Source organism: Monopterus albus, unplaced genomic scaffold (assembly GCF_001952655.1).
Source record: "Monopterus albus unplaced genomic scaffold, M_albus_1.0 scaffold295.1, whole genome shotgun sequence".
Lineage (NCBI taxonomy): Eukaryota > Metazoa > Chordata > Actinopteri > Synbranchiformes > Synbranchidae > Monopterus > Monopterus albus.
The window spans coordinates 396087-408448 of NW_018128175.1; the positions used below are offsets into that span (position 1 = coordinate 396087).

Sequence of the window (12362 nt, forward strand, 5' to 3'; positions counted from 1 at the left end):
AACATCTACTGTAAGAGATCATGTTTTACATGAAGGTCTCACAGTACAGATAAAGAAAAAGCAGCAGATGAATCTCATGGCAGAGCGTTTGGCTGACAGAGTTGATACTCCATCAAGCTGAAACTCAGGAGGTCACTTTTTGCCAAAGAGAGAGGAATTTATAGCAGTGCCCTTGGCAACAGCCATCATCAAATTAGATAGGGGATACTGCCTGATATGCTGTACACAAGACAAAGTCAATAAAAGCTTTGGATCTGTGAGTGCTGAGATTTGAAGAATGACTTTCTCATTGGTGATTTGATGAAAAAGATGAAGAACTGGCCCAAACCCAGCCAGGTAATTTGTAGAGGCCGACTCTGAAGAGGAGAGAAGTGGTTTTTCTAAGATGCGGGCAGTTCAAGAGTCACATGTTGAGTCACAGAAGTGCTGCTAAATCCCTACTTCTTTTGAAACTTTTAATGGTCTTGAGTTTAAGACACCAACACTGACGTGGGAGGAAGTTCTAAAGAGGTAGTAGGATGAGAGTCATATCAAAACTGTATCATGAACTGCTAATAAATAATAGACATTCAACAGCACATATAAAAGGAAAATGGGAAAATGAACTCAATGCTAATATCAAACAGGAACTGGCATAATATGTGGAGGAAACACCAAGCCATTTTTTTTATACATTTAAAGAATTTTCCTAACGATTGTTTTTTAGATGTTACGTCTTAGGTAAAGAGTAAACACAATGAATAAAATAAAATGATTCTGTATTGGCGACATGCAATCTGGAAATGCCCAGAAACAAAATTACTTCTAGGAAACAGTATGTACTGTACAGCAATGAAAAGAACTGTAATTGTAAATGGTGTAAAGACAAATATCTGGTCAAGATATTAACTGTGGCTTGTGAAAAGGCTATCAAATGGAAATGGGGCAAGGCTGACCCACCAACTCTGAATGAGTGGATACAGATAATCAAGGAAATGTGTTTGATGAAAGAGCTGAAACACACTGTGAGAATATAAGACACCCAAATGGAGAAAAGTGGGAGAAACAAACATGATCCCAAAAGAATAAACCAAAAAAATATATGATGTTTGCTGTTACAAGTTCTAAGCCACTGAAAGTAGATTTTCAAAGCATTGTTTTATTTACTGACTGAACATTCGGTGACAGCTTGCTGTATAACCTGCCTTCTGCCTGCAACTGTTCCACCTAGCATGCGCCACAAATAAAAAGTGAGCTCTTAAATATAAAAAGTTGTCAGAAAAAAGAAGCACAAAAAAGCTTTGGGGAAAAACAAAATCTAGCAACATAAAAATAACTTTTCACTGATCAAAACATCAACAACCAATGTCAAATTAACTCATACAAGCAGGATAAACAAGAACTTGACTAAGATATAGCAAATATTAAAATATGGTATTTAATTACAGTGAATTATTATTAAAATGCAGTGCACACTTGCAGAGGTTAGAGCAAGTATACACAGTTATACAAACACAGCTCCAGAGTAAACAGGAAACATTCTTGAATATTGTTCCTCAACAGTAGCAACAACAGAAAAAAATGAAAAAGTGTTTGACAGCCCTCAGAGTTCCTTCACAAAGCAGCTCATACTGTATGATAATCAAGCCAGAGAGCAGGCCTTTGAGACGCAAAACAAAAGATCTACAAAGTGCAGCCTCGGTCCTCTCTCTTGTTCCGCCTCCTCCATTACTCCCACACTTCATGCAGAAAAATAAGATGGAGCCTCTTACATGTGAAAAACAACTGGATGATAGGTGAGATGAAATGAGAGGAGACAGGATGTAAGATGGGATTTTTTTTAAAACTTAAAATGATACAAGATTAAAGTCAAGAAGGGAAAATGTCCCATTCAGTTCAACTTAAGCAAAATGTAAAATCACTACAAGAGGTTCACATTTGGATGCTGTCAGCAGGGGAGCACCTTCAGACAGACTGAAGTCATGGGGAACCTCAGCACCACCACTATAACCAACCCAGTGCTTTTATTCTTTTACATATGCAGCCAGACATAAAGCGCATGGTTTAACTTTATCTAAATGGCAACAAGACACAGGGAAAGTCCTTAAATGTCTAAGTTGTCTTTGTTGTGAGCCAGCATAGCCTCAAGGAGAGGTGACCTTTTCCATTAACCACCACTACAGAAAGCTCATTCTGAGCAGCAGGGAGTGCCCAGACACGCTCTCTTTGATGATTGATTAAAATCCTGCAAGGTCTGGATCACTTACAGTAAGGTAACACCAGAGCTGATACAGCTCAGCGCTGCATGAAAGAAAATCCTCCCACAGAGGTGGGGCGTAAAGAGCGAAACCGAGCCTAAGCACAGAGTAACTGACAAATCCCAAACGTGACAAGGATTATGATCGAGGGAGTCGATACTCCCACCTGACAGCTGTCTCTCTGGAGCTCCCCGTTTTCTCTCTCGCTCTCCGATGGTTTCACATTTCTTAAAATTCACCACCGACTCATCCTCTGCTTCCTTATTCACATTCCCCTCGCCTGTGTCTCCCAGCAGTGTCCTAGGAAATTGTCCAAATTGTGTGGGGTTTTATGAGTCTCTACTGAGGAAATTGGTCTTAATTAAATCTTGATGGCTTTGTTTAACAGTGTGACTGCTGCATCATTTGACACCCCTGCTGTATACGCTGGCGACACCTGAATGGCTTTCCGCAGTGAACTTCATCTTACGTGTACACATCCAGGTAGAAACCAGGGTTTCATATACAAACAGATTACACTGACTGTGCAATAGGTTTATTATGAGTCACAGCCACTTCTTCTCCTGGTACATCCTGCCGCACGTCCCACCTGTTGCATGAGAAGGGCATCCTTCTTCTCCCCTGACCCTCCTCTCCACATTCTCGTTCCCCATTCAGAGCGAGCGTGCCAGCGGGCAAACAGTGCTATCATTCAGCCACTTCCTCTTCTGCTTGACTAAATGCTGGGGTTAAAGTACAGAAAGTTGCGCATTTGCAGACACATGGAATGACACACTTAGAAAAAACCAACCTCCAGTCCATCAGGGATATTTCCCTCACTTTTACACTAAAGCTCTGTGTTTCTCCTGCTCACTCACAGACAAATCTCCTGCGGCAAAGCCGTGGCAGCGGGCCAGAACTCTCATCTGCATGGAGCAGAGCTGGTGCCTTGATGGTGGCTCGTTAGGCAGGCCAACACAAATTTCATTAACCCTGAGGTTAACACTCTTTGGACTTTCCAATGCTTTTGCTCACCTTCCAACCTAGCCTCCCTTCATCTGTCAATCCTAGATCCACATCTGTTACTCTTACATGTAATATTTAGGAGCTATGAAATGCACCGAGGCTATGTGAATGCAACACATCCTGAGTGTGAAATATTTTAGGGCCGTCCAGTGGCAGTGTGTATTTTATTTTAGCATCAGAAAGAAACTGAAAACTAGCAAAGGGAGGAAAAGAGTGTTACTGGGCAAGAGATTACATGTACACAACTTCTGAAATGCATACAGTATAAGTGATAGCATGGACAATAAAATGTAAGTAAATGTTTATACACATGAAAAGAGCATGAGGTATCATTTCCCCCTTTTGATCCTTCTGTTGTCTCCACCTCCATCTAGCAGGTCCTACAGCATCATGGGTTGATCAGACAAACTGTGGGGCAGACTGTGTAAAAACACTAGGCAGAGAGAGAGACAGAGATCCAAGAAAGCCAGGTACACTGGTTAAGTCATTTTTAATTCAGACCATCTTACTATACGTCCAGGCAAACAAAACCTGGTAAAAACAAAAGTCTCGAACATACAGAGATTAAACCAGTTGGGAGGCAAACAGAACAAGTAGAACAGACAAACTCTAAAGCTGGGCAGAAAATCCTAAACAAGCTGGAGTCTGAAAAACAGGTAAAACATTGGGGAAAACACAAGAAGTGACAGTCCCCATCCTAGCCTCCCTGACACAATCTAAACATGGTGCAACTGCTGTGTGTGTGTGTGTTTTTATGACACAGCCCTTCAACTGAAATGAGACATAAAAGGTAGAATCACATCAAGTGGAATGACTGTTTCATATATAATGCAATTTCTCTGTATGTATTGTTGTATTTAATCATTCCTCAATGACAGCCAAGACAAATGCTCAGATCTGGTTTTCATTTTTTAACCACAGCATTGAAAACATACAGATTTGTGCAGCAATAACTTTCATCAGAATGTGGAATTTTAATTCATTTCTGTTAAGCTAGCCAAACCGTACGGCTCTAAAGAATATAAATCACCAAATTAATACAGCTAAAATTTCATAATTCATTCCTTTCAGAATTTCTCCTGATAAAATGTTTTCTTCATTTTCATTTACAGAGCTCTGCCACTGTGATATAAAGGTCTAGCATTCCTAAACGGAGGCAATCTTATAAACCCTTACCACCCAGCTGGGTTCACATGTGTCCCCAGTTTAAAATGCCCAAACCACTTTGTTATTGCAGACTCGCAGACTAGACCCACGCTGGGTGCGGCGTTCCTGTAAAAAATCCTAAATTCAGCTCTGTCAGAAAACCACCTGAGATATACAACATGTCATTTTCTACTGTTCTTCCTTCTTCCATTAACAAATGTTCTGTTTCATGAAACGTGCATGTGGAAACTGAGCGGCTGCATTATTCACAAAACTGGTAAAAGGTAACTGATACTATGCATTGTTGCATTAATAAATGATAAAAGGTGCTGTGTATGTGCACTTACACACACCAAGGTGGTGTGTGTTACCATTTGACCACCAGAGTGGTTCTGGCTGAGGTAAAGCCGACTGGCCACAAGAGTTAAAATTAGGTAAAGTGACATCAGAGGGCATGGTTGCCATGACAGCAAGCCAGCCTGAGGGTGCTGCTATTAAGATATAACAACAAGCTGCAACTATATCCAAGAGTCAGGGATTCTTAAGTCAATTTGTAACTTTCCAGACATATTAATATATGTAATACAATGACAGTGCATCCACAGGTTGTGTCGGTTTTATTTTTAGTCTCTCAGTGGATATTAAAGGCATTCAAGCCTCAAGCTTCATCACAACCTATGAATGCACTGGTCTTGGTAAAATAATCTGTGAAACATCCCACCAGCCCAATACCACATGCTCCTCTCCCATATGTTGTCTCCATGGGCAACCTAGCAGCCAATCTGTCAAGGCCCCAGAGACTTCCCCTCTCCGACTTCCTGCTTATCCCTGATGATATGAGAAGTGTGTATGTGTATTATGTGCTGTTTTACCAATATATAGACAACATACTTATGTGGCTAAGTGTATGCATGTGTGATTGTGCCTTCACATGTGTAATCATAGCTAATCAATAGAAGTCTGTATGCAGCAACTATCCTCCCCCCTCCTCCTCAGTGGACCTGTTGATGCTGGAAAACAGGGTGACTGTTGTGTAGCTGGGTGGGCGCACAGATGTGGCACTCATCTAATATGCAGTGGAACGCTGCCTGCCAACACACTTCCTCATTGAAATTCTGACTAAATAAGGCCAGACTGACCGGGCCGCAGTCTGAAAACTACTAAATTATACCTTTTTGGGTTTCACCATTATCATAGTTACAGCTTTTAAGAAACTATAAATGAATGCCACATGCACAAAGGTCTCGTTGGTGCTGCTCATTGTGCTGCAATTATATTTCTTTGACAGGTCTATTCATTAATCAAAGAGACATGCAGAGACAATCATACACAAGGAAAATTAACTGTTCTATTGTTTGTATGATTTGTGAGGAAACACCTGCTGACCCATGGTCTCCTCTTGAAAGCATACACTCAGGGGGCAGTTTATTAGGCACACTAAGCTCTAATCCAACTGTTCTGTAATAAGTCTTTCCATTCATGAAGGTTGTAATTGTCAGGTATTGTTGAAACAGTGTTAGAGAGCTATTGGTTCAACTGTAGGATCATTCTGGAGGCTAGAGTTTGTGCTGCTTATAAACTGTACTCCATTATCCAGAGAAGTGTTTCTGTTATTTAGCCAAGCCTCACTGATGGGGTGGACACATGTCAGGATAATGCGATGCAGTTTAACAGCAAGACAAAGTACGCCTTCCAAAATTATCACCTCTCTAGGAGAGTTTGAACAACTTTATCACCCTCAGGAAGGAATAACTTACTGCAGTGCAGACTGTTGCCTTAGAGTGTTTTAGTGTGGTGTACCTAATAAACTGCCAAATAAGTGCAGATGCTTTACTTGATTGGAAGTAACTTTTAAGGATTCGGAAAAATCCTCTCTCTGTGCTCAGGTAATCAAATTTTAAGACCTGACTTCTGAAGCTATTGTTCACGTGTGCCACCACCTCCATGATGTCGGCTCCTTCTCTCCATCTCCCTCACTACTTTCCATAAAATCTCAAAAAGGTGAGTGGACTGCCCATCACCTGTCTTTCACACAGCTCCATCCTGTACTGAATAATTTAGCGGCAGAAAACAATGGCCCATTTCAGTACGGCTGTGGCTGGCTTAGTATTCTGAATGATGACAATTCTGAAGCAAAATGCCCTGATGGCACCACTGTGAGATTGATTTCTTTGCCTACTAACCACAGTATGATATTAATGACTACATATGACTTCTGTGTAATGAGGTGTCCATCAACCTGTTCAGCAAAGTGATGTTAATCATACAGTTTCCATATTAGATAAAATACAGGCTGGGTTAATAAAGTCATGGTTCATTTAAACACAGCAAAAAAAAAGAAAAACACAAACACCTAACATAGGGCATACCGGTCACTAGCCACCTAAAATACAGCCATTCTAGCTGAGCTTGGTCAAGGATGTCTTACTGAAACTGTTTTCCTTTCACTGCCGCACCCAGGTTGTTGTCAAACATCAGACAGTGTTCAACCAGAGATTTTCCATTAGCCTTCCATTTTTTTTTGTCCCTTTTGTGTGTGCATCTAGCAGAATGTGCACAAGGACATAGACTCAGATTACTGCCAACTGAAAGGGCAATAACAGATGGTAGATGTAATGCACCAAAAAATAGCAAGAGAGAGGATCACTGACAACAGGGGTACACAAAGCAAGTTTCCAGACATTCCAAAAAAGATGTTAAAACCAGAGCGAAACTGTAGTTAACCTGTTTGTTAACATACATCAAAGGTGTTTCATTAAGAAACATTGAAACTAAGATACTTTTTAGCTATGGGAGACTCTACAGGGTGTCATAAAGAAGGCCTATTCCCCAAGATTCAGGCCTCCACTGCCCCATTACATTGACCCAGCACACTTGACAGCTTAAGTACATAGTCATCTACTCTAAACTGTCTCAAATCATTATTCACAATTACACAGATGCAGCCTCAATGAGGCACTTTATGTCAAGATGTTTATATTTCTCATAGGTCTGCTGGTCATGTGCCAGTAAGACATTATCTGGTGGATAAAACACCAGCAGCAATCTGTCTGATGCATGCTCGCTCGGGAAGAGGGTCTGGCTGAGATCAATTTCATTTCCTCTAAAACAGGTACAAGGGGGATGGAAATTAAACAAATTCATATTCAAATAAGTGAGAATTCAGGCCAAAAATGAAATTACATTATTTCTACCTGCTCCGCCTCAGTGCTAAAGATTCTTAGACTGAGAGAATACTGCCAGCCTGATATGAATATTTATACACTCCATAGAGCCCCATTTTCAGTAACGCTACATCTCACTTAGAAACTCATGGTGCAAGAGGGGGCGTGTTATTTATAAGAGGTCAAGAGAGCTGACCTGCTCAAAAGCTGGCTAAACAGAGGCCAGTCAATCAGATGCACAAACCAGCACAGCAAAACAGCTCCCTTCCTCACTGGACGGCCGTGGCAGACGAGTCGTCAAAGCACACTAACAGCAGAATCCTTAAAGTGAGGAACACAACAATATCAAAAATATCAGTGTGCACTGGGCTCTGTGATTTCAGAGAACAAGAGGGACTGTCACACCCTTGGGAAAGATAACACAAAATCAGCAGCAACACTGCAGTCAACACAGTCACAAAGGCTGAAAGATACACAGTGCAATGATATCCAGTCTCTACAGGGGTGATCTGTTTAATCCAAGTCCACAGTGTGAATACGATATCATGAACCCTTATACAACAGAGTGAAATGCAATCTGCCCTACATGAGGCTGCTAATGTACAGTTTGTATCACTTTTCTGGAAACCGTAAGAGAGGTCTGCCAGGAAAGAATCATCACAAGATATTGTGTTGGTTTGCATTTTTACCCTCAATCCTGACACACGCTCACGACACACTTAGCTGCAATTACTAAACACAACAAGCCAGAGTGACAGCATTACAGACCTCTGTGTGATGCAAGACTCAAGTTTGTTGCTGGGAAAACCCCACTGCTAAGATCAGAGAGAATCAAATGCTCCCTGTGTGTCAATGCCTCATGTGAGTGTGTGTGTGTGTGTATGGTGTGGTGTGCTCTCTTCAAGGACATTATAATCTCTTGAGATCAGTTTACACAGACAGCTGCAGGAGATACAACCCACATTAAATCTGTAGTAGGTGACTGTGTGTTATAGCATTCAGAATCTTTTTATCAGTATTTTTTTCCCATTCATAATTGTTATTGTTGCATAATACTGAGTATCGTCTAATCTAACTAGTCAGTTGTGTTGTGTACAGTGGCTGAATGCAGCCAAGCCTGGGTAATAAGTGGCATCGCAGTGGCAGTTGGCAATCTCCCTCCTCTGCACTTCCCACCAGCTAATATTTTTCCAAGGCTGACTGGCATGCCTGTGACCTCCATGAACAGCCCCTTGATTATTGATGTTGAAGGCGGCGGCCTGCCTCTCGACCTGGCCAGAGACCGCAGTGCTCTCTACTTAGCGTGGAGAAGGAAACTGTTGTTTATTTATGAGACATGCCGCCTGCCTGTGTTACTTGGCCCTACCCGTCAGGGAGAACAATCAGCATGAGAAAGTCAGCAAGGGTAGTTGCTTCCAGGACATATTTGTCAGCAATGCAAACTGGCAATATTTATATTGAGAAATAATGTGTCTGTAGTGTTACAGCATACTGACCTCATCATAAAGGATTGTGTCTGAAACCCATGATTTTTTTCTTACTAGGACTTATATCTGTCAGTGTGTCTACTGAAGTGACTTTATGTCTCTATCCAGTTTTATGGCCTTCTTATCTTCTATAATATCACTTTATTATTCCTATAATATTTCTGCTGGAGCGTACTGTACTCAGTGGTGACTTTATAGTAATGTTACATTGCTACAGTTTTCATCAAGGGGCTGTTAAATGTCCTTTCAAATGTCTTAAAAGACTGCTTCCAGAACATTTTAAAGTGTAACACATACTGCAGACGAGATTTCTCCTACCTTTTCCATAGTTGAAGTGGAGTTTGATGGTCTTGCTCTGGTTGATGTGCAGGTACGTGAACCACACGGCGGAGGTGAGCAGCACCAGCAGCAGCAGGAGCTTGAACTGCTTCCGGATCTTCTTCACGGGGAAGCGCAGCATCCTGACTCAAACATCCTCCGGTAGCTACTCAAAACGGGTCCGGGATGTGGGGGTTCGGACGCTGCTGTTGTTTGTTTCTGGCTGTCCGCTGCTGTACTGACGGGTTACCTCTGCTGGTCACAGCCACAGCATCTCAGGCAGCCTGCTTGTAAACAGTGAGCATTAACTACAGCGTTAAAGCGCGTCCCATTCCCCTGGATCCGTGGGGTGACAGCAGTGCCAAAGTCGCCATATCCTCAGATCTGGGTCCAAACACCTCTGTGGCAATCATTGCTTATGAATGTAACCCAGTTACTCACTTTCCCCTATGAATAGCTTGTAAAGTAGAGCTTCCCGGCAGCTGGAGAAGAAGGGGAAAGGCTGCAGAGATAAGAAGTTCAGTGTGAAAAGAGCAGTCTGGGTATAATCTACACAAATCCCCTATCGCTCAATCCGCTGCTGATTATTTTATCGGCTCCTCGACGATCATCCCCTGCCAAGGGTTTACTGAAAAGTGTCAGAGCAGTAAGAGATGTTTTGGTTTCCATGTGGAGGCGTGATCGGACTGGGCATCTCTACGAAGCTGCAACGCAGAAGGCTTCCTGCAGAGCTAAATCTAATCTGTTGCTTTTAATCTTTCCAAATGATTACAAATGCAATTAAAGAGACTTCGGTGAATGTAAGTAAACTGATCAGGGAAAGGTTAAGTTGGCAGTCACCCAAATATCACAGCCCCATCTATTGTTAAACGCAGCTGAAACCGAGACTCCGGCTTCCAATCGAGGGCAGCTGCTTCAGAAGGAGCGCGTTTTTATTTAAGTCCCGGCAGAGGAGGGGCGATCAGATGTCATCCTCTTATCCGAGCGGCTTTGAAGCCCGAAGACGAATAAATAGTAAACCAGTGTAGATTAAAACCAGCGAATGCTCCATTCCGGTTTACCAAGAGAGGTTTGATGAGAATACTCGGATGTGGCTGTCCGATCTGAGGTCCAGGAAACAGATGCCCATGTGCTCCGGTTGGTCCTGTATCACGGGCAGGTGCATTTTACCCAATTCTCCCAAAGTGCCGTTGTCCGAGTCCACCGTGCGTGCGAGCGCGATCACAAGCAAAGACCAACATCCGATTTAAAGTAATAAACACTGACAATCGGCGCTGCCAGCGATGCGCTGCATATGTTGTTGTTCTGTCAGGAGCTTTTTTACCCGTTTAAAATGCCGCAATAGCATCGTCCAACCTGCTTGTCACCGCTCGCAGGAAGAAAAAAAACAACTGAGGTCCAGGAAGGATGTCGCAAAAGAAACCAGCGAAAAGGTGTGATATTACCAGCACAGAACATGGTTTTGTTTTGCCACAATAAAACACGTAAGCGCCTCTCCTTACACCGCGCAGCTCTGTACGCCCATCAATTGAGCATCTTAACGGTGCAGAACAACCTAACCTGGGTGGACGGGGATTGACAGGTCTGGAGCCCAATTACTATCCCGCAAAGGGTTCACAGGAGGCGGGATGAACACGTTGGCCCTCACCGTAGCTTGGTATTAGAGTGATCCATCATCCAATAGCTGAACGCACACAGCCTGAAACTTGTAAAGCTCTGTCCTTTCCCCTACGTCCAAGGCCCCCTGTTAATTAGTCGTTCTTCAGGTAATTACCTCAGGAAATTGCACACTTCTGAAAATGGCATTCCTTAATACATTTCTCTCAGGAACACTCATTCCTCACCCTGGCTCTTTTTAGATCTTCCTCAGTTGAAGTGCATCCCATCTGAAATCACCAGCTCTAGGCTAGTTTGACATGATTCCGAAACTGCCTTTTCCAAAACTGAATGCCAGTCTTCCTACAAAATTCAATTAGTGTCAGAAGTAGTTGAATTCCATAGTTTTTGGAAAAAAATAACTTCAGTCTGATATTTTAAGAGAAGGTGACAAAATTGTTATAATGATTATGAGGCTGAAATAACAATTCCTAACTTGACTTTCCAGTTCGGTGCATACAGTAGCTCCCGGAGTAATTACACACAATGTGGCTCGTTGTGCGTCCGTGTGTGGCGACACCCCGAGCTGCTCAGGATACGCGCTTGACTGCCCCCCTCCGGTCAAAGATAAAACTGCAACGACTACATCGTGTGAAGCAACAGTCTTTGGTCTTCACAAGCCTTATCACTGAAGCAAGGCTGGTTGTGTTTAAATCTTGTGAGACAAAATGCCGATATAGAAATTTATGCCCCACCTCACCGTGCACAACGCTGCTCTCGGCAGCAAAGATTTATAGTTATGTTCACACATATTTCACCTACAGTTTGCCCCAGTAGGATTTTTTTTTTCACCAAAGACATTTACTTGTCCTATGAGAAAAAGAGCAAGTGAAATTAAAATGTTATAAAGATGTTTCAGATTTGTTTTGAAGGCTCTGCACACATAGGTGTTTTCCTTTGTTCTGGCCTATTAGACCTCTGCTCCTGTTGTTGGGCAGAGCTATGCTGCCAGTATACTAAAAACATAACAGCTGGAAAAATAAAACATATTAATGCTACTACTACATACTAACTGTTGATTTGCATATTGAAAACTAATTGTGGATTGTGGTGAAGCAGTTACATTTTTGGAACAATTCTTTGCTGTCTCCTTATTAAGATGAACTGGGATTCTCAAGTGGAATTTTGATGTACTTCTGTTAGGATTGGATTTCAGGAGTTACAGTTGTTTTATTTACTGTTAGTATTATTTTGCTTTTATAATGATAAAGTTTAGTATGACTGTCTGTGTTTCATTAACAGCACCATGTATCAGTATTAACCTGGCTCTTATGCATACACCATAGTTATAATTTTCAGCTTCGAGTCAACTTGTAGTATTTCTCATCTTCTTGGATAATTGTGCAAGA

General features: G+C 42.1%; 1 protein-coding gene across 1 annotated transcript in view; it reads right to left on the reverse strand.

The window, feature by feature from the left end:
* Positions 1 to 11090, reverse strand: part of b4galnt4a (beta-1,4-N-acetyl-galactosaminyl transferase 4a) — a 138466-nt gene extending 127376 nt beyond the window's left edge. Inside the window, 1 exon segment of the mRNA XM_020623274.1 lies at positions 9358 to 11090. Within this exon segment, the coding sequence (XP_020478930.1) occupies positions 9358 to 9499 (142 nt within the window). The 5' untranslated portion in view covers positions 9500 to 11090.
* Positions 11091 to 12362: the final 1272 nt, after the last annotated feature.